General features: G+C 43.1%; 3 protein-coding genes across 3 annotated transcripts; all 3 read left to right on the top strand.

Moving 5' to 3' along the window:
• Nucleotides 1-9: 9 nt before the first annotated feature.
• Nucleotides 10-9,770, top strand: zw10 (zw10 kinetochore protein). The gene is made up of 16 exons (XM_061802628.1): nt 10-273; nt 820-954; nt 1,031-1,132; nt 2,083-2,160; nt 2,662-2,821; nt 4,162-4,311; nt 4,544-4,744; nt 5,497-5,633; nt 5,716-5,898; nt 6,471-6,700; nt 6,994-7,065; nt 7,138-7,307; nt 7,667-7,797; nt 7,879-8,010; nt 8,605-8,807; nt 8,921-9,770. Exons 1-16 carry the CDS (start codon nt 169-171, stop codon nt 9,039-9,041), a joined length of 2,310 nt encoding a protein of 769 aa, XP_061658612.1. The 5' UTR covers nt 10-168; the 3' UTR covers nt 9,042-9,770.
• A 366-nt stretch (nt 9,771-10,136) lies between these two features.
• Nucleotides 10,137-18,953, top strand: pom121 (POM121 transmembrane nucleoporin). Its single transcript, XM_061803617.1, has 13 exons — nt 10,137-10,740; nt 11,114-11,320; nt 11,412-11,561; nt 12,596-12,676; nt 12,755-12,926; nt 13,411-13,499; nt 13,593-13,672; nt 13,780-13,898; nt 14,021-14,120; nt 14,354-14,605; nt 14,771-16,282; nt 17,520-17,624; nt 17,890-18,953. The coding sequence occupies exons 1-13, from the start codon at nt 10,196-10,198 to the stop codon at nt 17,988-17,990; spliced, it is 3,513 nt and encodes a 1,170-aa protein (XP_061659601.1). The 5' UTR covers nt 10,137-10,195; the 3' UTR covers nt 17,991-18,953.
• Nucleotides 18,954-19,376: 423 nt separating this feature from the next.
• tbl2 (transducin beta like 2) lies at nt 19,377-23,559 on the top strand. The gene is made up of 7 exons (XM_061803618.1): nt 19,377-19,568; nt 20,498-20,616; nt 20,723-20,907; nt 21,370-21,521; nt 21,611-21,737; nt 21,800-21,952; nt 22,900-23,559. The coding sequence occupies exons 1-7, from the start codon at nt 19,442-19,444 to the stop codon at nt 23,360-23,362; spliced, it is 1,326 nt and encodes a 441-aa protein (XP_061659602.1). The 5' UTR covers nt 19,377-19,441; the 3' UTR covers nt 23,363-23,559.
• Nucleotides 23,560-23,996: the final 437 nt, after the last annotated feature.

The following is a 23,996-nucleotide window of genomic DNA, read 5'->3' as shown; positions in this document are numbered from 1 at the left end:
CAATGAGAGACGAAGAAGAGTAGGACAGAGTCGGAGTGTAGCCAATCAAAACGCCTGGCGCGACCCGTGCTGGCGTTATTAAAAAAAAAAAAGAACATAGCCATCCATTTTTCCAAGTCCTCACGAAGGATCCCAGTCACATATCTGTCAATATAACTGCGTAACGGCATGTCGTCGTTTGTCACCGAAGTCCTCGCCAGGTCTGGCAAACTGGAGAAAGAGGACCTGTCCAATAAAATCAGCAAAATGTCGCGCAAGATAGACGATACGAAGGTAAACCTCTGCGCTAGCATAGCATTAGCTAGCGTGATGCTAAGTTGCTGAAAGTTTGGTTGAATTTTACCTGATAACGCTCACGTCAAAAAATAATACGTTCCTGTCTGACTATTAATATTAGGAACATCCAGCCATAAATTATAAATGCATATTTTACCTACAACGATGAGCTAATTTGGGAAAGTTTGTGGTCTGCTTACTCTGTCCAGTTTGTTTACGTGGCTCCGTTCCGTGACAAGGATAAACCCTTTCGAAAGCAAATGTTGGGCGTTTGATGTAGATTTCTTTAAACACGTTTTTATTTTCTTGCAAAGATCTGGTTATAAGTAAACCTTAACTAATTCAGAGCACTATCTTATTTGGGTCATCTGATCATCATTCAACACAGCAACACAAAGGTGTTTTTACTGTACTCACTCAGTGACCCAACTGAAAACAAAAACAACAAGATAAACCAATGTTAATGTAGTACCCAATGAATTTCGGTCTCTTTTTATTTCATGCCCTTGCCGTCATGTTATGTACTTCCCCACTATATTACAGGAGCAAGTGTGTGACATGATAAACAAGAATTACAGTGAATTCCTGCTGAATTTAGAAGCATCTGAGGACTTCATGGTGCAGGTCGATGAGGTTTCCAAAGAAATGGAGTCCCTTACAAATCTTGTTGAGACTGAGGTACACATAAAATTGGGTTAAAAAATGAAATTGACTGCTCGTCTCAGTGTAAAATTGTCAATGTTTTTAAAAACAGATTCAACAAAATGTCCATGTGGCTGTAGCCGAGTATACAACGTTGAAGCAGCAGCTGGAGAGAAACACGAGCATCATCACCATGCTTGGACACCTAAAAGAGGTATGTGGCATGTTGTCTCACATTACAAAATTTTGTAGAATATCCCCAAACAGGGGCAGCACTGGTGGTTTACTGCAGGTGTAATCAAATACAAAATCATCAATGGCCGCAAATACCTTTCAATGAGCTTAAGGTCTATATATATATATATATATATATATATATATATATATATATATATATATATAAATATATAGTAAGGTCAGTCAGTCACGTAATAGTCTTATCCAGTAATAGTAAAAACAAAATGTCATTTTCATTTAAAACAATATATAGGAACTGACGCTAGATGTCATTTCCATTTTTACATAGCTTTAAAAAATTTAATTAATTAAAAAAATAGACTTATTATGAAAAAACTTAACTTATACCCTAATGCATCTTATATATGTTTTTATCTTCGTTTTTATGGACTTCATCGGGTGTTGAGACTTGTAGTCCCGAAAATACGGTAAATACAAATTGGGGTGTAAACCCAAACCTAGACTAAATGCTAACAATAATCAAATGAGTAAAAATTCCATCAAGAATATTCATAAGAGCAACATTTACAGTTAACATATTTTCTGTAATACTTGGTGCTCTTATTCATTTCCAGTGGTATGAGTAGTTTACTTCAATGAGTATGTGTAACTGAGACTAAAAGCATAATGAAAAAAAAACTCTACTATGGGTGTCACAATTGAATAATTTGAGTATAAATGTTCCTGTTGCTCATCTATCGAATAATAATAATGGCCCACAATTGGTACTAAAAAGTAAAGGTGGGACTTCATTCATCCTTAAATTGAATATGTTGGAACTGAGTTTATGGTGTAAATTTGATGTGGAGCATTTGCGGAGTTATTTATTTATGTATGTATATATATATGTATATGTACTCACCCTGTGGTCGTGAAAAAGAACAACCCACCTGTTACTGAGAATCATAATGTCTCTGTCCCTCTCAGTTTCACAATGCAATGGAGGAATTCAAGAAAACCCTTCCGCAGAAGAATTATGTTGATGCTGCTAACCAGCTGGAAAAGGTACGATAATACTGCACAACAAAACCCTTCACTGCTAATTTGGTACACTTGGTCTATCTAATGTAGTTCGCTACAAGATTTTCACATCAAAATTGCTTCATTCAAGAAGAAAATATTTTAATCATCGCTATCATAAATGTAACTGTAATACAATATTTTGTCTTATTTAGCTACGCGTCAACTATTTTTCCTCTAGGAATTAATGTAAAATGAGTAATTTTGTTCCAGGCTCCCAGCTGTCAGGCTCTGGTTTCCTCCCACATCCCAAAAACATATAACATTAATTGGATAGTCTAAATTGCCCCGAGGTGTGATTGTGAGTGCAGCTATTTGTCTCTATGTGCCCTGCGATTAGCTGGCAACCAGTTCAGGGTGTACCCCGCCTCCTGCCCGTTGACAGCTGGGATAGGCTCCAGCACTCCCCGCGACCCGAATGAAGTGGTTGATGAGTGTAGACCTACAACATAAGACACTGATTGAAGTCTGTCTTGCTTCTGTCAGGCAAAGGCGAGCGTGGAGTCCCTCAAGGTCTGGAAGGCAACAGAGCTCCCTCTGATCAGCGCGCTCAGCTCGGAGTTGACCGTGCAGAGGGAAAACCTCCTGTATCATCTGGGAGATGAATGGAAGCGCCTCGTCATCTGGAAATTACCCTCCTTAAAGGGTAAGAAAGAAAACAAGTGTATCACGCTTCTATATCCATCCATCCATTTTCTTTGGCACTTATCCTCACGAGGGTCACAGAGAGCGCTGGAGCCTATCCCAGCTGTCAACGGGCAGGAGGCGGGGTACACCCTGAACTGGTTGCCAGCTAATCGCAGGGCAGATGGAGACAAACACCCGCACTCATAATCACACCTAGGGGCAATTTAGAGTGTCCAATTAATGTTGCATGTTTTTGGGACGTGGGGAGAAACTGAAGCGTCCGGAGGATACCAACGCAGGCACGGGAGAACATGCAAACTCCGGTCAGGTGGGGCCGGGTCCTCAGAACTGTGTGGTCAATGCTTTACCAGCGGTCCCACAATGCCGCTACAACAAACATTACACTTAAAAATGTATGGCATCTAGATTATTTGATTGTGTTACAGACAAATAAAAACTACCTTGGTTTCTGCGCTACTTTAGATTTGGATGGATGCAGAAGAATCAGTGGTGATTTTTCTTGTGCCGCCTAACCATCATCGTGTCCACATTGCAAGTGTAAAGAACCTCGACTGTTTTTTGCAAGTGATGTTCAAACCAGTTTTTTTTTTATACACTTATTATATAGCTTTTTTTAATCAACTGAGTTATAAATGTTCCAGGTAATATGGTAGTTTTGTTGTTGTTTTTTTATTGCAAAAACCTGGCATTGAAACGGGTGTTTACCCTTTATATATCCACTGCGAATTGATTTTAGCTTGTTTGGTTTAAGAAAAAAAATTAAGTGGTCCCAGCATGTACCCATTTTTCTGAATGCAACTCTTGGAGGAAAGGTTTTAGCCACCCCAATTGGACTGATTTTTCAAGACTCACAGAATATTGTGTTCTCTGACAAAATAAGCACCCAACCTAATAAAAGAGAGTGCACCCTTTCTTCGCCAGACAAAACAACAACTGCGATTGACCTTTTTCACAATCTTGTGGCTTTTTGGGCATTTCAAAATGAGCACAAAACATTAATCTGTGAGTTTAACAGCAAGTACCAGAGGATAGGTTCCCCCTGAAAACATGAGTATGTGAATTTCTGGAAAGCAAACTATATACAGTAATGTTCAAAATACTAGCAGTTCATTGTGACTCACCAGATGAATCCATGTTTTCAGTATATATTTTTTTATTGCCACATGTCAAACAAGTTACCAGTATTTGTAGTAGATTCTCAGAAAACCGACAAGACCCACAATTCATGAAATACACACTCTTAAGGCTGTGCAATTGGGCAATTTGTTGAAAGTGCTGAGTGAGGACAAACAACATAAGATGGATGATTTTTTTTTTTTTTTTTTATTGTACCCACAGACCCTCCAGGTGTTGCCTCCTTTCTCAAGGTGGAGCTGGGTCTGAGCCATTCTGAAAAGGACAGCGAACCAGAGCCATCTGCTGAGTTGTGCAGCGTCCTGCAAGCGTTGGCCATCCAGGGAAACCTTCAGCACAAGATGGAACTCTTCAGTGAGCGAAAACGGCAACACAAACATTGAGATACAAGTGCTTTATCTTGGCAGTGAACTCAACAAACTTTGCAATAAGCATAAATTTGGCAAATAGTATTCAAGTCTTTAAAAAAACAAAACAAAAGAGGCAGGGAGGTGTGTAATGCCACTTCCAGTTGAATTGGGACCGACATGATATGCTGACTACTTTAGGTATCAAAAATAGGAACTGCTGTTGTTGCATGTTCCAGGTCGCGTGCTGCTGAAGTACATGTTGAAGCCGGTGGTGCTGCACCCGTCACTGGAATTGTCTGTGTCCGAGCAGCCGCAAGGAAAGGGGATCGTCCTGACCTTCCAGCAATTGAAGGACAGCCACAAGGAGCATGCCACTCCGTCGCAGGTCTACAGCAAAGTGCTCCTGGTGCTGAAGACTCTTCATTCAAACCTCCTCGGTGAATCACGCTTAAGTAGCATGGCTGTCGGGAGAGAACAGGGATCCGCCAAAACAAAATAAATCTCATTAAGATCGGCACTAGAATATCATAGAATTTCATTTCTGATCCTGCTCACAAGCTAGTGTACTGTCTACAAAATTATACATATCAGTGGCCAAAATAATGTTGGAAAATGGTGCCCAATTACAAAAAATCCACTCTGAAACAGTCATTTAAGTTATTGCTTAGAATTATATTGAGCCGTGAATGTAAATGATCAGTGTTTTTAGATGAATACATTTTAATTTAATAAGTCTTATGAATCAAGTAATCATTATTTACAGTACAGCATTTCTGTAGCATAGCACTTTCCATACCCAAGGAATGCGACCCAAATATCTCCAGAGATCAAGAGAAAATGTATCTACTGTATGCATGTACAATATTATAGTGCCATATTAAAATATGTAAAGGTCCCATGTCATCAATTGATTTTTAAATAATCTTTGATGTACTTTTATCAGGTTTGTCTGATAGAATGTGGTGAAAAGTCCTTTTTCAAGATGTTCAGACAGCTGGATTTCATTTTAATATGCGACATGTAAATTAGCTTTGCTCTGATTGGATTGCTCATCATCTCCTCAATATAAATATAGAAGACAGCTTCTCCGGTTCGCCCCCTGCAAAAATCTCCGACTTGAACTAACTCCGCAACAAAGTTGAATGTGATCCCAACGCCTTGTGCTCATGTTTGATTTTTCACCCCCTAGATGTGGCGATCCGTGACAAAAAGCTGTCTACTATCTTGGGAGAGCTGATATGGGAGGAGCTTTCCCGGTGCATCATCCACGAGTGTCTGCTCTACTCTATCCCCACCAACAGCAGCCAACTAGAAAAATACAACACAGTATGCCCATTGACTGTGGCGTAACTGTATGTCTTAAAGGCCGCAAGAAACCCGTCATGTGACCAGTATGTAATTGTCACAGGTGATCAAGGAGACGGAGGAGTTTGAGAAGGCTCTGAAGGAAATTGAGTTTTTACGGAGCGAATCCACAGACCTACTGAAATACGCCAGGAACGTCAACTGTCACTTTGCTAGCAAGAAGTGTAAGGACGTCATCGTGGCAGCACGCAAACTCATGACGAGCGAAATCCACAACACCGTCAAGGTACGACACATTTGACACTTTGGATGTAAACCTACAGTGAGTGGGTCAGTAAGATGCAGTAAAGTATTTTTTTTTTGTAGAGGATCGAGTATATAAGCCTTTGAGTGTTGATAGTCTTTCTACATATGTTGCTTCGCCTTTTGTGTTCAAATATGTTGGTTCAAGGGTTAAAACTTCCATAGATGCTGTTCATTAGCCAGGCTATGGCATTTTTTGTGTGTTAGCATAAAGCTCATGGATTTCCATATTCGGCAAAGTTATGCTATGTGATTGCTTTAAAGAGCGCAAGACAAATTCTCTTTTTTTTTATGTCAAGTTTGACAGAAAACTTCAACTCAGAGTGACAGTTTGAAGCGTTTTGCCTTTTTTTTTAAAAAAAAAAAGTTAGTTGAATTTGCCGCCATCATTTAAGTGCTCGTATATCCAATTTTTGATTCCAAAGTAATACAATTGGCCAAGCGATGGCTCATATCTCGAAACTTTTGTTGGGTTACTCGTAAGTCAAGGTACTCCTGTATCTCGCCATTTTAGTTTTGACTTTAAATATACTCACCATTTTGATTTTCACAAAGATCACACCAGACTCCAAGCTGCGTCTTCCCAAGCTTCCTGTTCCTGACTCATTGCCACGAGCGAAGCAGGAAGCTCCCAGCAAGCAGGCCGCCGCCACCATTGAGAATGCCAGTCAGCTGTCGGCGTGGAGCCTGTGTCTTCCGGCGTGTCGCATCAGCGAGTCTGTACAGCAGTTGATGGAGCTGGCTCTCAGTACACTGGGCGAGGCTGTCGGAAGTTCTGCACAATGGTGTGTTCTCACCGTCTGTTCTATTTTGTTTCACAAATAAAAAAAAAAAAAAAGTTGCAATTACGCACTGGACATGACAGCTAACTGGTATGTGATTGCATTGTTACAACTACCAAATGTTTGCATTTTATTCTGACTAATAAACCTTTTCCTTTCGGCTTGTCCCGTCAGGGGTCGCCACAGAGCGTCATCCTCTGACTATTAAACGAAACATTTTAATGTTTCCGGTTCAGAATGGTGTCAGGTAAACCACCTCTAGAGAAATGTGTTCAAGCATCTTTTTTTCTCCACAGCGCGTCCCAGCTGTTTTTCACCGTCCGAAACATTTTTCAGCTCTTCTATGACGTTGTGCCAACATATCACAAGTAAGATCGGTTTCCGGCACATCTCACATTTTAGTTTACAAGAAAATGAATCACTGCCATCTTTTTCCTCAGAGAGAGCCTTCTCAAGTTTCCCCAGCTGGCTGCCATCCAGCATAACAACTGCATGTACCTGGCCCACCACTTTCTCACCTTGGGCCACCATTTCAGACCCCATTTCTCGCAGCCCTTGAGCCAGTCTGTGGTCACCTTTGTCGACATGGTGCCAGCATTTAGGAAATTAGGTAACATTGTTTTGACATTTAAAGGAGACTCAGAACTCAGTTCAAAATTGTCAAACCTTTAGAGGTGATTGGTGATGCTTTGTTGACAATGATTTTTTATTTATTATTATTATTTTTTACGTTTTGCATTTGCAACACTGAGGGTTCAACAGAAAAAAACTATGGTCCCTAAAACACTTCCTTGAGATACTCTGTAGAAAATTGCCATAAATATTTCTATAATGTAGCTGTTCATGATAAAAATCAAATATATTCCTTGAAAAAACATTTTGCCCAACCCTCCAAAAAATACCTTTTTTTTTTTTTATTTATTTTTTTTTTTGGGGGGGGGGGGGGGGGGGGGGTTGCATGTTATCCAGGTGCTCAGTGCTTCCTAACGCAACTAAACGTCCAGAAGACAGAGTTGCTGGAGCGGCTGTCCACTGCTCACAACTTCTGCAACCTGGACGACGCCGACAACTACACAGCGGCTAGCAAGGCTGTGAGGCAGGTGGGTAGGGGTTAACGGGGGTCTTCGGCTTTCTTATCTCATGCCCTTGTAACAGCACAATGTCCACCTAATTGTCTGCAGGTGATCCATCAGTTAAAGCAGCTGGGGAAGGTCTGGCAGGATGTCCTACCTGTTGACATCTACTGTAAAGCCATGGGCAGCCTCCTCAACACGGCCGTCGTGGAAATTATTGCCAAGATCGTTATGTTGGAGGTTTGTTGGCTTTTTCTTTAACCTGGACCCTGTCACTGCCAACGGTGTATTAAGTATTCAACACTACATTCACACCTATGAACAATTTAGAGCTGTGAGCTTGCAGACCGCGGTCCACGTCTGTACCCAGAAGCACTCCCATACCGACCTGCACCACAGCCAAAATAGTGTTACGGTTAAAGACATACAGTAATCCCTCGTTTTTCACAGTTAATGGGGATCACAACCTCCCATGTAAAAAACAGTCAAGTACCCTAATTCCCGGCCTACAAGCCGTGACTATTTTTCACAGCCGCCACGCTAGTTAGCGTTAGCGCCATCGTGCTAGCGTTAGCATTAGCACCGCCGAGTTAGCGTTAGCACCGGCTGGTTAGCGTTAGCACCACCGCGCTAGTCTTAGCACCGCCGCGTTCGCGATAAACTCTTTTTGTGAACCGAGGCTTATCACCAGGTGTGCTCTGTAGGCCAGGAAATACTGCAGTATATATTATTTGAACAATTAGAGACACAGGTACTTTATATAGAGTGAACAAACATGTCATTTTCATACTCATTGTGTTCAGATTATTTTTTGTCATTTGTGTCTGACTCCAGGATATCTCCTCGGAGGACGGCGAGCACCTGCACACCCTCTGCCAGATGGTCATCGAGGAAGGCCCGCTAATCTTTGTCCCACTGACTGACGAGCAAAAAAACAAAACGTACCAGGAGGAGGTTCACCTTCATGTTAAAAAGTGGAGCACCTTCAAGGAGCTTGTTATCGTGCTGCGCGCCAACCTCCAGGAGATTGTCGACAGGTACCCACTTGAAAAAACAACAAATCTTAGTTGATTTCCACATCACCCACAAGCACACAGTACTACAGAATAGTTCTGCTGAATATAAATTAATGTGTGATTTCTCTTCTCAGGTGGGCAGACAGTAAAGGTCCTCTGGCTTTGGAGTTCACAAGCAATGAAGTGAAGAGTCTGATCCGGGCCTTGTTCCAGAATACAGACAGAAGAGCCATGGCTATGACCAAAATCAAATAAGGTTTTGGAGGAGGAAATGACCATCAATGAGTCCACCAAAAAGTTAGAAATTCTCGTAATATGACTTTTTCATTGAAAATGATTTTCTACTCCACGTTGGGGTACGTTATTTAATTAGTCTGGTTCATGTAGCATTGGGAGTATGAGGGTTTCCCTGGGGAAAAAGTATCTTTGGACCCCAAATTTTTGAGAACTCCTGTTGGACTACAATTTCGCCTTGAGTTAAGAGTTTATTCATTTCACGATGACGCTTGTAACGCAACTCATCTTTGAAATGAATCGAAACCTCATTCTTTAACAGCCCCATATTCGGCTACTTCTGCTTGTGCGCTTTAGTCATCAGGGGCAGTATAATACAGACAAATGAAGAGTTCACAGTTACACCGAGTCGGTAAGATGCAGTAATGTTAAGTAGTTTTTTCAGTGAGAATAAAGGAGACATGCCTGAGTATTGTTAGTTTTTCTACATGTTTCAGTTCACCGTTTCTGCTCAAATATGTTGCTAATAGAGCGCAGACAGAAGAGCCATGGCTATGACCAAAATTAATAGTTTGGAGGACTAAATGATCAATGAAAAACACTTTTTTTTTCAAACCTATGTTTTCGTTCTATGTTGAATTTCTACACACTAAGCCCTTAAGTTCACGTAACATTGTCAGACGTGACATACATGGCATTTCCTCTCAGACCTGTGGTGCTGTAATAAAATAAACTGTCAAAGTCAACAAACTGTCTAAAAATACTGTTCTGGCTAAAATGTGTTCGTTGCACATTATACTATAAACATAATGTGGCCCCTCTGGCTAAGCTAACAAGAGAAACTCCAACTCCCAGATGTACTATACATGTTACCGTACATGAGTATTAAGTATATTAAAATGATTGACGTTTATAAACTGTGTATCAGAATAATTACTGATAAAATAATTCCTCCCACATCCTGAAAACATTGATTATTTGGATACTCTATAAATTGCCCTCGTGAGTGTGAATGGTTGTCTGTGCCTCGGCTCAGAAAATGGATGGGTGGATGTAATGTCGCTATCTTTCGTTGGATGCCGCTGTTGGACCAAAGGTCAAAGACAACTACCCAGATTTCAACCCAGAAGAAGCAGTTGCCAGCGAGAGAGCAGCATGATGGGCGCGCAGCCGCCATGTCTCCTAGAGAGAAAAATTTAGCTCTCCTCTCTGCGTTAGGCATAGTTAGTATAGCCTTTTATTTTATTCCCTCTTTTATTTACATTGTTGGGACTGTTGTGTTTTGTGCCGGCGCGTGCCTCCTGTTTCGCGGAGCGCCGCTTCCCGCCAGAATAGGCCTCAATCCTCGGGGTGGATTTATCGCTCCAGCCGGCTACGTGCGCCGCTTTTGGGACTGGTGGGTGAGCGACGTGTCTGTGCTTTCGCGGAGGAAGACGAAGCTCGACGTCGGCAGACGTGAGCCACGCGAGGCGTCTGTTGGAGCTTTCAGACAAAGGCCGTCCGACGCTGCTATCTATCGAGAAGGACCCATAGCTAGCGACACGTTTCTTTTTAGCCCCGGTGACTTTCTCATGGGAAGCTACATTGGCAAACCAGAAAGTCCCACCAGCGACTTTGGTAGGCCCACAGTGGTCCGGAACCCCAGAGAGCAACTGCGGGAGAAGTTATCCAGACCCAACCATGCTGTCTACACACCGAACCGGAGGCTGTCATTTGCCGGGTATGCTTATCTTCCAATGATTTGGGGGCCCAAAGCAAACCCAATGGAGTCCCTACACATCTCTTAATTCCACTGACAAGTCTTCAGTGTCAAGATCCTTGAAATCCTTTTTAAGTATTATTCAACACTCCACTGCACCATACTGTCTAATATTCTTACCCTCTTCTGTAGTTAAATAATAAAATTCGGAAGTACCCTTAAATTGCTACATCACTAAATTGCTTATGAAGTGGGAACTGTCACTAAAGGAATGATAAACATCCGTCTGAGGATACATTAATTTTTGTTTTTTTTTTAAAAAAAAAAAGGAAATTGGATTGCCCAATGTCAACCAATTATGAGTAAAGAGTGTATATTTCCTTCATTGTTTCAGGGAGCCATCGGCCACGGTGGGACACTTCACCATCACCCCCCAGCGGCATTACCCCCTTCAGCAGCCAGGCGCCACCTCTGTTGGGGTTCTACCTCCCATCAGATGGGATGGCTTCAGAAAGAAGAGCATCCTGACTCCTCGGAATTCACTGGCGCCTCACAGTCCCGTGACTGTGAAGATAGCCAGACCCGACCACACCAGCTCTAGGTTTGACTGAACATTATTTGCTACTCTGGTAAATTTGAGAGGCACTACTGATTATTGACTTTTGGGGTATTTGTTCTCTTTTGGTGTTTAGTTTAGAGCACCTGAGTTGCGCTGCTGTGCCCAAGGCCCCCGCAGACCCCTGCTCCAGAGAGAGCGTCCTTAAGGTGTTAAAGGAAAGGCGCAAACGAGAGATTGACGATGCAGACAGAAACTTTACCACTGAGCAGACAAGCAAGAGAAGGTACATGGGCAAAAGTTGACGCCATATTTTCCTATTCGGGGTTGAACCAACCTGTTGACGTGTCTGCTTTATCGCCTCACTTATGACTGTTAGAGCTTGAAGTTGACTAATCACCATTCACGTGTTTTGGCACGAACAACATGGGCGCTTTGCCGAAAGCTTCAGGTCGTGAATCTGTGTAGCTAGCACGCAGTGGCACCCTGTGCATGTGGAAATATCTCTAAAAATGAAACTGGTGCAAAATATGAAAGTTTATTCGCTATGATATACGCTATGAAGGCCCATCTGAAAAGGTGTCCGCTAGCACGAGCTGACGAAAGTCCAAAATCCTTTTGTTAGCTGTCAGTTATCTTATTTTCCGAATGCCTTGCATTCACAGAAAAAGTAGAGTACAGTAGCACCTGCTAGATAATGAATCTCGTAACTACATCAAAAAACATCCACCTTGTTTTTACCAACACTTCGTGTAAAACACAAGTGCTTTTCCCTTCCCCACCAATCACAAGTCAACTCCATATACCTTCGTGGCCTCCTAGACGGACTGAAGTTTGAGCAATAATCCACGTAAAGAAAAAATGCAGGGTCGCTATAATAAACTGGCATAAGATTCCCTCCTGGGATTCATTCCTTTTTTTTTCCCCCTTATTCTAGTACTGAAGCAAGGGATGACCCTGCACTTGCATTAAGGGATATGGCCTTAGAATTATATAATTCCCTACTCTCTGATGGGCTATGAAAGTGTCTAAATGTGCAAGTTGGGGGCGGTGCACCTGGGAAGAGCGAGCTTGTCTTTGAAGACTGAAGACAAACCGTTGTGCAGACAGCTAATTAATATCAGTGATTAGTTGAAACCTTCATCGTAACATCAACTACAAAAAAAAATCTGAACTACTCATGCTTGGTACCAGAGATTGAACGGCGTGAACAGTTCATATTGCGATGATCATGACCAAAATTATCAGCAATTATTATTATTATTATTTTTTTTTAAATCTCATTTAAATCATTGTGCATGCTTTCAATTTATTCCTCAGGCGTAACGACAGCGGAGGAAGTGCTCAATCTGCTTTTGAGCCCCTCTTGCCCAACGGGGCCCCATCACAACTGGTCCCCAAGTGAGCTAAAATCCTTTTGCTTTTTGTTTCTATTGATTGACTCTTCCATAGTACTATTTTATCGTTTTATTTATCCAGGCCGGGAAGCCTAAAACGAGGTATGATCTCAGTGACAGAGGAGTCCACCTTCAAGAGGTCCCGCACCTCCTCCATCAGCTCTGCGAGTGGTGTTCACTCTCCCAGAGGGATGCTGGGTTCAAAGAGAAACCCCATCCAAAGCTCCTACAGTTCTACACAGGGCCTGATGCAGGTAAACACGTAACACCCGACATGTTTTATTCTTGCGTTTAGGACGGGTTTTGAATCGATTATCACATTGACGAATTTGAGAAAAATAGATTTTTGCATTATAGAACAAGAAAATTAGGTGGTGCCATTTTTCATCAAATTATTTTTTAACTAATCATTTCAGCTTGTTTTGTTTCTTGAATATTGCAATTTGCTTAAACTGTTGGTGGATTTGCATCTGCCATGAATAATTTTTCCACTGTTGCATTTTCATGAATCCAAAATACGATTTCTTGTTTTCACCCTGAATCTTTTTAACTTGATAAAGCTGTGTTTTGGCGTGTTACTGCTGTGTTCGAGCGTGCGCTTTATCCTGCTGTTATTTTTGCCATTTTATCTTGATTTTCAATATGATCAAACCTTTTTAATGCTATTTTTGCATCTATTAAACATTACGGATTTATAAATTTGCAAAGCGCTGAATTAATCATGCTTGCATTTGACAGTTTAAGAAGCCATCTGCGCCGAGCTCTCCTATGTCCAGCCCGGGTTCTTCCCGCTCTCAGACACCAGACGGAACTGCCAAAAAACAGAGGTGTGTTTAGATGCTAAATCCTCCACGTTTGAGTGAATGTTACATCTTATAACTGGGTTATTTTATTTATTTATTTATTTATTTTTTAACCAGAGAGGATGATGGCCTTTCTCCCAGCTCGGCGTCCTCTGTGCGATCAGAAAGGGCGGTGACAGAAAAATCACTTGATACATGTAAATTTGCACTATCTCTTCTGCCCAAGAAGCTCTGTGATAAAGCATGATATGGGCCATTTTGCGTATTAATTTTTATTTTTATTTTTGGTGGGCGGGACTTATAGCCAAACAGACTCCAATCCCCAAGGTCACACTCACAACCTCAACAATCTCTGGGAGCAGTGGGAAGAGAAAACGTAAGATCCAGCTGGTATCCAGCAATCGGGATGACCAAATCTCACTGGTAAGCAAGTGACTATGAAGGTGTATGTAATGTTTTTTATGAACTGCATGTACTTGGAGGTCCAGTGTTTTTTTTTTTTTTTTGAATTAATTTTATAACTATCTGTATTTGTTGATCTGCAGCCTCTTCCACCTGAGTTGGGTTACACTATCACTGTGAAAGATCTGGATGAAGAGAAGAAGGCCACCATCAACAAGATCCAGAAGGTCCTGGAGACACCCAGTGAGTTGATGCGGAAGATCCAACCATCCATTTTTTGAGCCGTTCACCCTCACAAAGATCTTGAATTCAAATACCCTGGGGGCCATTTACATATATGGGGGCGGAGTACAAGGCATCAACCCTGTTAAGAAGCAAAAAAAAAAAAAAAATCTGTATTCTGTCACTTTAAATCATGCATGTCCTGAACCTTTGAACATCAGCTTGAACACTGAACATGTTTCGTCCCCGTCTAGTTCCCGAACCAGAGATGTCAGCCCCTCCGTCGGCCACTACTATGCCCGCTTCGTCTACCATCTTAACCCTCAAGACCACCACTGCCTCCAGCACCCTCACCTTGAGCAGCCTCCTGGCTGCCCCTCTGCCCAAAACCTCCATCACCATCAACCTGGATCCCAACCCAGCCCCTGCGATTTCTAAAACCCTCCTAGAGGCTCTGAAGATGAAGAGTCCCGTGAGCTCCGCCTCCGCTGCCAGCACTACCACAGGTAGGGACCACCCAGTGTCAGATAAGTACAGGTTCCAAGACAATTCATTGGAACATGTGATGGGTGCGTTCGCACATTTAATTATGATGAAATCACAGTATCATATGTTGGATGCACAGCATTGATGAATTGTCTTTTAATTTTTTTTTCTCATAATGCCCACAGTGTCTGCATTGAGCTCACAATCAACACCCATTGTCTTAAGCCCAAAGGCACTAACAGATGCCCCGAAGCTGCCTCCCGTCTCTCAGTCCCAACCCCCTTCGACCAACGTGGACCAGCCCTCTGCCTTCACGCAGGTCCTGGGCCAGGTTTCCAAGCCCGCCAGCAGCATTCCATCGCTACCGGCGACCGGGGTGTTTGGAATGTTGAACCAGAACGACATTCCTGTCTCATCCTCTGCTTCTAACCCCACCTCCATCGCTACTGCGCCGGTCAGTGTCTCCAACCCTCTGCTGGCCTCGGGGTTCAAACCCATCTTTGCCGTCGCTACCACCGCCTCCACGCCGTCAACCATTGCAGCCGTGGAGAGTAAACCCCTTGTCCAAAACTTCAAGGCCATTTTTGGAAGCAGCTCTACTGGATCTGGGTTCTCCCTTCTTTCAGACAAAAACTCAGCCACAGCATCCACAACGGTTTCTTGCACCGCCGGTGCCAGCTTTGCACCACCACCACCCTACGTGACCTCTACCGCGACAGTCTCTTTAAGTTCTTCGATATTCGGTGCCTCAACAAGCAGTGCCGTTACGCCGTCACTCTTCTCTGGATTGACCTCCATTGCAGCAGCCACCACTGGCTCCACTACCACCACCACCAGCAGCAGCACCGCAAATCCCGCAGCTCAGTCAGCCGTAAAATCCATCTTTGGAAACTGGTCGGCACCACCCTCAACGAGCTCGAGTACCACCTCAACGCCAGCTCTTACAACAGGTTTTCAGTTTGGAGCCGTCGCCACTACAACCGCTGCGCCCCCGACTGCCAGCGCTACGACAGCCGCCGCCCCCACCACAACCTCCAATAACGCTTTCACATTCGGAGCCGCGCAGCAACCCCCTCAAGTCCCCAGCCAGAATATGTTTGCCTTTGGTCAGACCGCAGTCAGTCAGAACACAACCAAAGCTTCATTTGGAGCTTTTGGAATGGCCGCGCCCGCATCCACCGCCGCCACCACTAACGCTGTCGCTCAGGCCCCAACCCAGTCCACCTTCACCTTTGGAAAGCCGTCGTTTCAAACCCTGGCCCCTCAGTCGACCTTCAGTTCCACAGCCACTGCCGCACCTAAGCCGTTTACCTTCGGAAGCAGTGTCGCGCCAGCTGGGCCCTCGTCCAACCCCGCCCCGGCACCTTTTAACTTTGGGGGAACTGCAGCCGCTGTGACTGCCTCCTCCAGTTTTGTGACGGCACCCAAACCGGCGTTCGGGGGCGGCTCGAACGTATTTGCTTTCGGCAGCACCACGGCGCCCTCGGCGGCGCCGGGCTTTGGTCAAGCCACCCAGGCCCAGAGCACCCCATCCTTCTCCTTTGGTGGCGCCGGTCCTCAGCAGACCCCCTCGGGCCCTGCACCACCAGCATCCAGCGGGTTTAACTTTGGCGCCGTCATTTCACAACCACAGTTCGGAACACCTGCTACTAACAATCCCACACCGCAGATGGGAGGCTTCACCTTTGGGGCTGCTGGTGAGTTATTACTGTCCAATTTGCAGTTTAGTTTGATTATGTTTATTTTGCAATACACAATGAGTAACAAGCTCCTGCTTGGTCTCTATTCATCCATTTATTTATCGATATAGTCTTGTGAAACCAATACCCCTGAGGGGTTGCGTCAGGAAGGGCATCTGGCGTAAAAACTGCCAAACAAATAGCGTTTCATCTGTGATGACATGCCGTGGATACCCCTACTGGGATAAGCCGAAAAAAAACTGAGTTTTGTGAGACCAAATTTAAGTTACAAAGGAGCTTCGGGTAGTCTTTTAGCTCTTAATTGAACACTACAGTCAAACACACAAATACAATAGGAGAATGTTCTTGGGGAGCTGCTGTAGGCCATCAACACACAAGCAGACAAACTGGCCAGTAGCACCCTAGTTTATGTTGTCACTTTTTAAGCCACGCCCCTTAAACACAAAACACCACAGTTGTGACTTTCGGCTTGTCACAACATGGACTAATTACACTTTGTGAAACCAGTTAATATTCTTAGTATTGGATGTACATGTGTTTGGCAGTTTTCCATAAGAACTTCATATTAATCACAGAAATTATTCTTGTTTGCGTTTTTCTACGGAACCTATATTTCCAGTTTTGCGCTGAAAATTCTTTTTGGTCTCGCTGAAACAGCCTAACACGCCACAAGATGCCAAATCCCCCCCCGTCTAGTAGGAAAGTAGTACATTGTTGTTAAGGAATTATGTTGAATGAGTGACCAAGAAACAAAGTTAACTTCAGTGAGTCGCCAAGTTTAGCCTGAGTTGTTCGTGAAAGATGCCTTTCCCACTTATATTTCATATGTGAAATCAAATTCTCTGTAAGCCATTTATCTTTCAGGGTAATGTAAGATGAGTTTGAAATTAGGTTAAACTGTTTTGTGATCGTACTTGATGGTATAGTTTCTGTTTCAACTCTTAGATGCGTATTCTTGTCAGGGAGCCATCTACGATCTGGTCAGTGTGTTTAAAATGAAATGTGGGTCTTGAGCACTAAAGTTTGCTGAACCTTCAACCAGTGGAAAGTGAATGGAGTGAGGTTGGCAGAGTTCTTGCAGTTTTTTCAGCCGGTCTTTCACTCATGAGGTTTATTCAGCTTTTTACGAAAAAAATAACGTGCTAGTTTTTAGGAATCACTTTTGAATATCTCATTAAATCCAGTGTGTTTTCTCACTTGTTCATTCCAACCGTTTGGTGACTGTTTTCTACAGCCACATCCACACCATCTTTTGGCCAGAATACTGCTGTGGCTGCTGGTCCGATTCCTTTTGGAAGTCCAAATACTCCGGTCCAGGGCTTCAACGCTGTTCCTTTTGGTAGGTTGTCAATATAGAATATTACATTTACTGTGAGGTACTGGCTCCTAAAGCTGGGTGCACTCTTGCAGATTTTGTCATCTAGGTATGCACAAGTGTACGAGGAACAAAATTCAGTTGCATTTTGCTCAGTGCAGAGTCTAGAATATAATATATAGAGAAGACTACAATATAAATATAATCGGAAGGGAGGAAGAATGCTCAAATCTAGTTGGATTATCTGTGCACCCACCCCGCTTAACACTTGGTGTGTTTCCCCAATTAGGTTCACCAGCGACTCCTTCCTTCTCCATCGGGGCGGGCTCAAAGCCAAGCGGGGCGCGGCAGAGACTACAAGCGCGGAGGCAGCACAACAGGAAGAAGTAACTTCGCATCGCTTGAACTTTTGAGTCGCTGCTAAGGTTTCACCAATCTCCCCACTCACGAACAAGACTGCCACCAAAGTACTTCGCTTGCGTTATTTGCAAAGGATGTTGAAAGCTGCCTGGACAACTTCCAAGTGTACGGGTGGAAACTAAGTACTTTTGTGAAAATCACGTCAGCGTCAGTTTGGAGACCGCGATTAGGCAAAGTCTTAAGGAGAACGGCAACAAAATTTATTTTTTTTACCCAGACTGATTTGTATGTTCGTCTCCCTTCTCGGAAAGCTCGAACGGAAGACGGCGAGGACACAAACGGAAGGATACGCAGCAATGCTGTGTAAATAAACGTCAACCGGTTTGCATTTTTTTAGAATTATTTTTTCAACTCTACTGCCTGCCTGTGTGTGTGCGACCACCATGTCTGTACATAAAGGACAATTGAGTAAGTAGAAAGGTTTGATTGCTTCCCCGTCGTGGTTGTTGACTGCAAACATTCCTGAAAGTCCTCACATGGATGCATTTTGATGGACTGATGAAAAGTCCAGTTGCTCTATACACAGCCCGTGTGCACCTGTCCACACAATGCGAAAATCAGACAAAACCTCAAACCTTGAATTATTGCATTTTAAAATTGTTTCATTCAAAATTGACGTGTCCCCACAACAATACCGATAAACCAAAGGCGATTGTTCAGCTTCAGTGACAAAAACAATGATTTTTTTTTTTTAACTTCCTTTGTGTCACACTACCTCTCAATCGTCATCCGCAACTGCTTGGATGATTTTTTTTTTTTAATTCATTTCAAGGCAATCTCGACTAGTGTTTTAGAGATCGATCAGAATAGTTTGTTGGCCAAGTAGTGCCACCATTTGTCAATTAGAGGTATTTATGACATTTACATGTGCAGCTCCCAGTGATTGCTGATTCAATAAAAATGGTTGGAAGGATCTTCCATTGTAAAAGTGCAGAAGCCATTACAGTCTGAATTCTATATTTTTACTTTTATCAGCATCACAGGAAAAGGCACCGGTGAGGTTTCCTGTGAATATTTTATTAACTCGGTGTAGGCTATTTTTATATTACAATTTGATAACAGTGCTGACTTGTCAACACTTCTTTGTAAATGTGGACCATGAAAGGGCTAAATGAATATTTTAAACATTCTTGTGCAAGAACATGGTTGATCAGGTATTGGCTCAACCCACTAAATTGTTTTATTGAATGTGGTTATTTTGTTTCTACCCAGACTTATTACTTGTGTGTACGTGTCAACAGTATTTTTGCTGCGCTGTTCCACACCAGGCCTGCAGATGGCGCGGGTGTGCTCTCAACGTTCATCTGTTGCCGACCAAATGTCACGAATTAAAAAAAACAATCCCATCATCTTTAGCGGCGCGAATCAAATTACGTGGCAGCGAGAACACGAACCTACCGCAACTTCCACTAGGCGCAGCGATGGAGGTGGTCGCTTTGGTCACTTTGACTTTGTTTTTGGGAGGCCTGGTGGCGTTGGTCGCGTTCGCCTTGGGGAAAAGGAAAGAGGAGCTGCGAGGGGAGGCCGAGCAGACGAGCGACTGCGCAAGTAAGAGTTTACAGGAGGCTGCTCGAATGTTGGTGCTCACGTTAGCGTGCTAGCCTGTCACCTAAAGTCAACACGCCAACTTGTTTTTTTTTTTTTTCTAGCGGACTATTAATCAGAACAACCGTGTATGATGCTTAGGTCCGCACAAACACATTTGTCACTGCTTACTTAAAAGTGATACAAAAATTTGGTACCTATTCAAAATTTTCAAATTGGTTTGATGCTGAAAGAACTTCCAATGAGATCAAAATTAATAGCTGACAAAGTTATTAAACTTTGAAGTTCATACATTTGGGGTGAATAACGTCTTTTGCTTTCCAATAGAAACTATGGGAAATCTGACTTGTTTTTTTTAACTGAATAAAATGCACATAAATTTATTAATTCTTTAGAAATTCCTATGCATTTTTCAGATAATGATCATTGGCCCATCACTTAACCACAATGCTATTTTCCATGATGCATCACTAAATAGTACCAGTTAATCCTTAATTAGCCAAAGCAACTAGTAAAGTCACTTGATGGATGTGATCATAAGGATAATATCATTGGCCTATTCCAATGCTATTTTCCATGATGCACCGATACCAATAATTAACTAGTTAGTGGAATAATTAGGAAAAGGACAAGGTTTTTCCTGTCTGTGGAAAGCCAACTGCTGACACGATAAATAATATAAAATTTCGTATGAAGAATCTACCCATTAAATTTTTATTTAAATTCCTATTCACCTTTCCAAAAATGGGAGGGTGTTTTGTGGCTAATTTCATAAGGGTGAAGCTGCCGTCTTGGGAATCGGAAATTTAAAAAAAATAATAGAGTGGCCTTTTAGGTAATTTTTCTGCACATCATCAATGGGATTCACAGGACTTCCTGTCCATTTGCCCAAAAATTGCAATTCCGATGGGTTTCTGTTCTTCCATCTGAAGGCAGCACGGCAAAGGGTCCTGCAGCCAAGAAACTCAAGCAAGAGAAGCTGCTGCGCGGCCGTAAAAATAAATCTCCACAACACGACTTCAGCCATCCTCTGCTGGCATGCTCGCTAAAGGTAAACCCAAAAGCTGTTAGACGCTCACAATTTCCTGTATAAATGGCATAGACGAGGAGCGTTGCTCTTCATTCGACACAATATCTTGTTTCTCCATTTTCCTCAGGGCCACAGTGGGATTGTGACGTCCCTGGATTTCAGCAGTAACGGGAAGTACTTGGCGTCTTGTTCCGATGACCGCACCGTGCGAATATGGAGCACCAAAGACTTCCTCAACCGGGATCACAAGTACATGAGGGCCAATGTGGAGCTAGACCATGCCACCCTAGTGTGCTTCACCCCGGACTCCAGGTGAGTCACGTGGTTAGTTGTGGCCCAGGGCTGTGCGCTTGTCTTTCCTTCCCTGTCACCTTCATTTTAAGTAATCCTGTTTTTCTGTGCCTTCCGTTGCTCTGTTCTTACATTGCTACCTTTTTTTCCTCTTTCCTTCCTGCCTTACCCGCAAACTGTTTTTTTTTTTTTTTAATGACATTAACCCAGGGTCAGCAAAGACACAAAAAGCATCCCTAAAACTAAACCCTGTCTAACCCATAAACGCGAGATTAAGCACTACTAAGGCTTGAGTTAATTTCAAAAGCGTGTCCCTACTCTCGAGTGAACCTGGATGATTTTTCGCAATTCATTTTTTTCAAACAGAGATCCTGCCAAATCTTTCCAGTAGCAGGGAGGCTGGAAGGTGTAAAAAAACGTCTTGTCAAGGCTACACCTCACTCACTTTATTCCCTAACTGTGTGCTCGCATTTCCCCCCGTAGGGCGTTTATCACCTGGCTGTCTTACGGCGACACCATCCGTGTCTTCAAAATGATTAAAAAAGATGACGGCACTATGAGCTTCAAACCGGCTGCCAAGGACTTCCCGATCAAACATAAGGGCAGCATCATCAACATCGGCATGGCGGATACCGGTACATGGCGCAATAAATGACATTTCAGTAAAACACCACCAACAACGCCGGTGCTGAATGTGATGGGGTCGATGGACTGTTTCGTGCAGGCAAGTTCCTCATGAGCGCCTACAATGACACCACCATCAACATTTGGAACCTGAAAGGTGAAATACTGGCTTCTATCAACACTAACCAGATGACCAATTCTTATGTTGCCGTCTCCCCATGTGGAAGGTGAGAAATCCCCTCCGGCCGCTATTGTTTCTCGAACAAAGAGGTTTTTTTTCCTCCCTCAGGTTTGTGGCATCCTGTGGCTTCACTCCAGACGTCAAGGTGTGGGAGGTGTGCTTTTCAAAGACGGGCGAGTTCAAGGAGGTGACGCGAGCCTTCGAGCTGAAAGGCCACTCCGCAGGAGTGCACGCGTTTGCCTTTTCTAACGACTCGCACAAGTAAGTCACAAGTTTTTTTATATAAATTATTTTTAATTGAATTTATTTTCGTTTCGAGCCATATTTAGATGATATGCGGATCACTTCGAACCAACAACAGACTCCTAGACAGTGTATATGAGCCAACATGGCCGAAGGGGCCGACGGGTACATCAACACATTTAGCACCCCTAATTTCCGTGCGCGGACCTTTTGTTACATTCTGAGAGGATTACGCCCCCCCTCCCCCAAACTATTATTATTTTTTTTTAGTAGCTGTATACACACAAACTGTCATTTGGAACCAACGAAGCTCTCGTCCTTTGCACCCGTGCAATCCATTTTTCACGACGAACCGGGTCTTTTTGAAGAGTATGAAGAATCAATCCATCCTCCCGAGTGTTCGAACAATATCCAGCAATACAACGAGCCGGCATTTTGGCTAACACGAAGGAAGAACAAGCTACCTTCCAGCAGCTAAAACTAGTGGAAACAGACGAGCCTGCCTGAGTGGGCATCTGATTCTGATGTCACTTCCTGCTTCTTCTCGAAAACAAATCCCTCGAGAGCATTCTCATGGCGGGAGTGACATAAAGCCATATATGTCAAAATCATGTTGTGTAGTGAAAATACGGATGGGTCCATTCTGGCTGCCTTTTTTTTTTTTTTTTTTTTTTTTTTTTTAATTAATTACATACTAAAAATCATGCATTTCATGACAGCGGCACTTTAAAAACTCTGTGAAGTCTTTCAAACATTGGTTTCTAAATATGTTGTACATGTTTAAGATTCCAATTCCAGCCACTGAAGGCTTTAAGATGATATAATGTATAGGCATGTGTCGGCATAAGATCGTAGATAAAATGGCATCGATTTTGCAGGGCGCACATTTTAACATGAACACATCAGACAACTGACGGTCTCCGCTAGGAACTCTTGTCACTTCCTTTCTCTTTTCTTGGTTTCAGAATGGTGACAGTGTCCAAAGACGGCACTTGGAAGTTGTGGAATACGGACGTAGAGTACAAAAAGCAGCAGGATCCCTATCTGCTCAAGACCGTCCCCTGCTCGTCGTCCAAAGGCAGCCTGGCGGCGCTGTCGCCCGACGGCCGAGTGGTGGCCATTAGTGACGGGTGTAACGTGGCCTTGTACAACGCCTCCAGCGGCGAGTTGGAAGAGCAGATTCTCAGCATACACAGCTTCGAGGTCACGGCCCTCCGCTTTGATGTCACCGGGCGCTTTTTGGCGTGCAGCGGCGACAAGGCCATCCGAGTGTTTCACAACGCTCCTGGCTACCGGGCGATCATTAAGGACATGCAGGACATGCTGAAGAAGGCACAGAATGAGGGCATGAAGCAGAGGCTGCAGCAGCAAATTAGCGACGCCCAGAAGGCCCTGCGTGCCGCCAAGCTGGCCTCCTCCGTCCACTGAAAACACCTCAACAGTGACTGCCTTTCCATGCAATTTTTAATAAAAAGAGAATCTTTTTACGTCATGATAAACAGTCTGTTTGCGCCTTATCCCGTCAAATATGTGGTTCTCACAACTCTGTCTGCGATTCAAGATGTGAACATGCAAGTTGAGTTTCTCGCAATTTTTTCGAACCTTTTGTACTAAAGATGACTGAACTGAAATGATTCCAAGATGAAATAAATACAATCTTGTCAGAAAAGTAAAAAAAATCCCAAATTAATCATAGGTAACATGGTGACATCAGTCAATCACAGATCTTAAAAATAGTGGACGGTAAACATCAGGTAGCAAACAAGTAGTGAAGCGTAATTGGAAAAATCAAAATTGCCTGTAGATGCAACAAGAAAAACGAAGCTCAACGCACTTCACCATACATACTTGAGTCTAATGCAACACTTAAAATTTTGGTTTGAGCATAAAAGGAGCAAATAAGTCAAATGTTTCACCTAATAGAGGATAGGTTCCTCCCGAATGTCCATGATTGCGTGAGGGAATATTGAATTTAGAAATCTTTATAAAGCTTGAGAAATATTTGAAATTAGTGTTTCAGCATCTCAATGAGAGAAGGCCTTTTATTCGTTGAATTGTGTGA

This window comes from Syngnathoides biaculeatus, chromosome 18, assembly GCF_019802595.1.
Source record: "Syngnathoides biaculeatus isolate LvHL_M chromosome 18, ASM1980259v1, whole genome shotgun sequence".
In the NCBI taxonomy this organism is placed as follows: Eukaryota; Metazoa; Chordata; class Actinopteri; order Syngnathiformes; family Syngnathidae; genus Syngnathoides; species Syngnathoides biaculeatus.
This window is presented reverse-complemented; position numbering and strand designations above follow the sequence as displayed.

Coding starts and splice junctions, on each gene's coding strand:
- zw10 (XM_061802628.1), top strand. CDS start 169: ATGTCGTCGTTTGTCACCGAAGTCCTCGCCAGGTCTGGCAAACTGGAG. Junction 4,745..5,496: donor TCTTCATTCAAACCTCCTCG/GTGAATCACGCT, acceptor TTCACCCCCTAG/ATGTGGCGATCCGTGACAAA. Junction 7,308..7,666: donor GCCAGCATTTAGGAAATTAG/GTAACATTGTTT, acceptor CATGTTATCCAG/GTGCTCAGTGCTTCCTAACG.
- pom121 (XM_061803617.1), top strand. CDS start 10,196: ATGTCTCCTAGAGAGAAAAATTTAGCTCTCCTCTCTGCGTTAGGCATA. Junction 13,500..13,592: donor GGAACTGCCAAAAAACAGAG/GTGTGTTTAGAT, acceptor TTTTTTAACCAG/AGAGGATGATGGCCTTTCTC. Junction 13,673..13,779: donor AGAAAAATCACTTGATACAT/GTAAATTTGCAC, acceptor CGGGACTTATAG/CCAAACAGACTCCAATCCCC.
- tbl2 (XM_061803618.1), top strand. CDS start 19,442: ATGGAGGTGGTCGCTTTGGTCACTTTGACTTTGTTTTTGGGAGGCCTG. Junction 21,738..21,799: donor GCCGTCTCCCCATGTGGAAG/GTGAGAAATCCC, acceptor TTCCTCCCTCAG/GTTTGTGGCATCCTGTGGCT. Junction 21,953..22,899: donor TTTTCTAACGACTCGCACAA/GTAAGTCACAAG, acceptor TCTTGGTTTCAG/AATGGTGACAGTGTCCAAAG.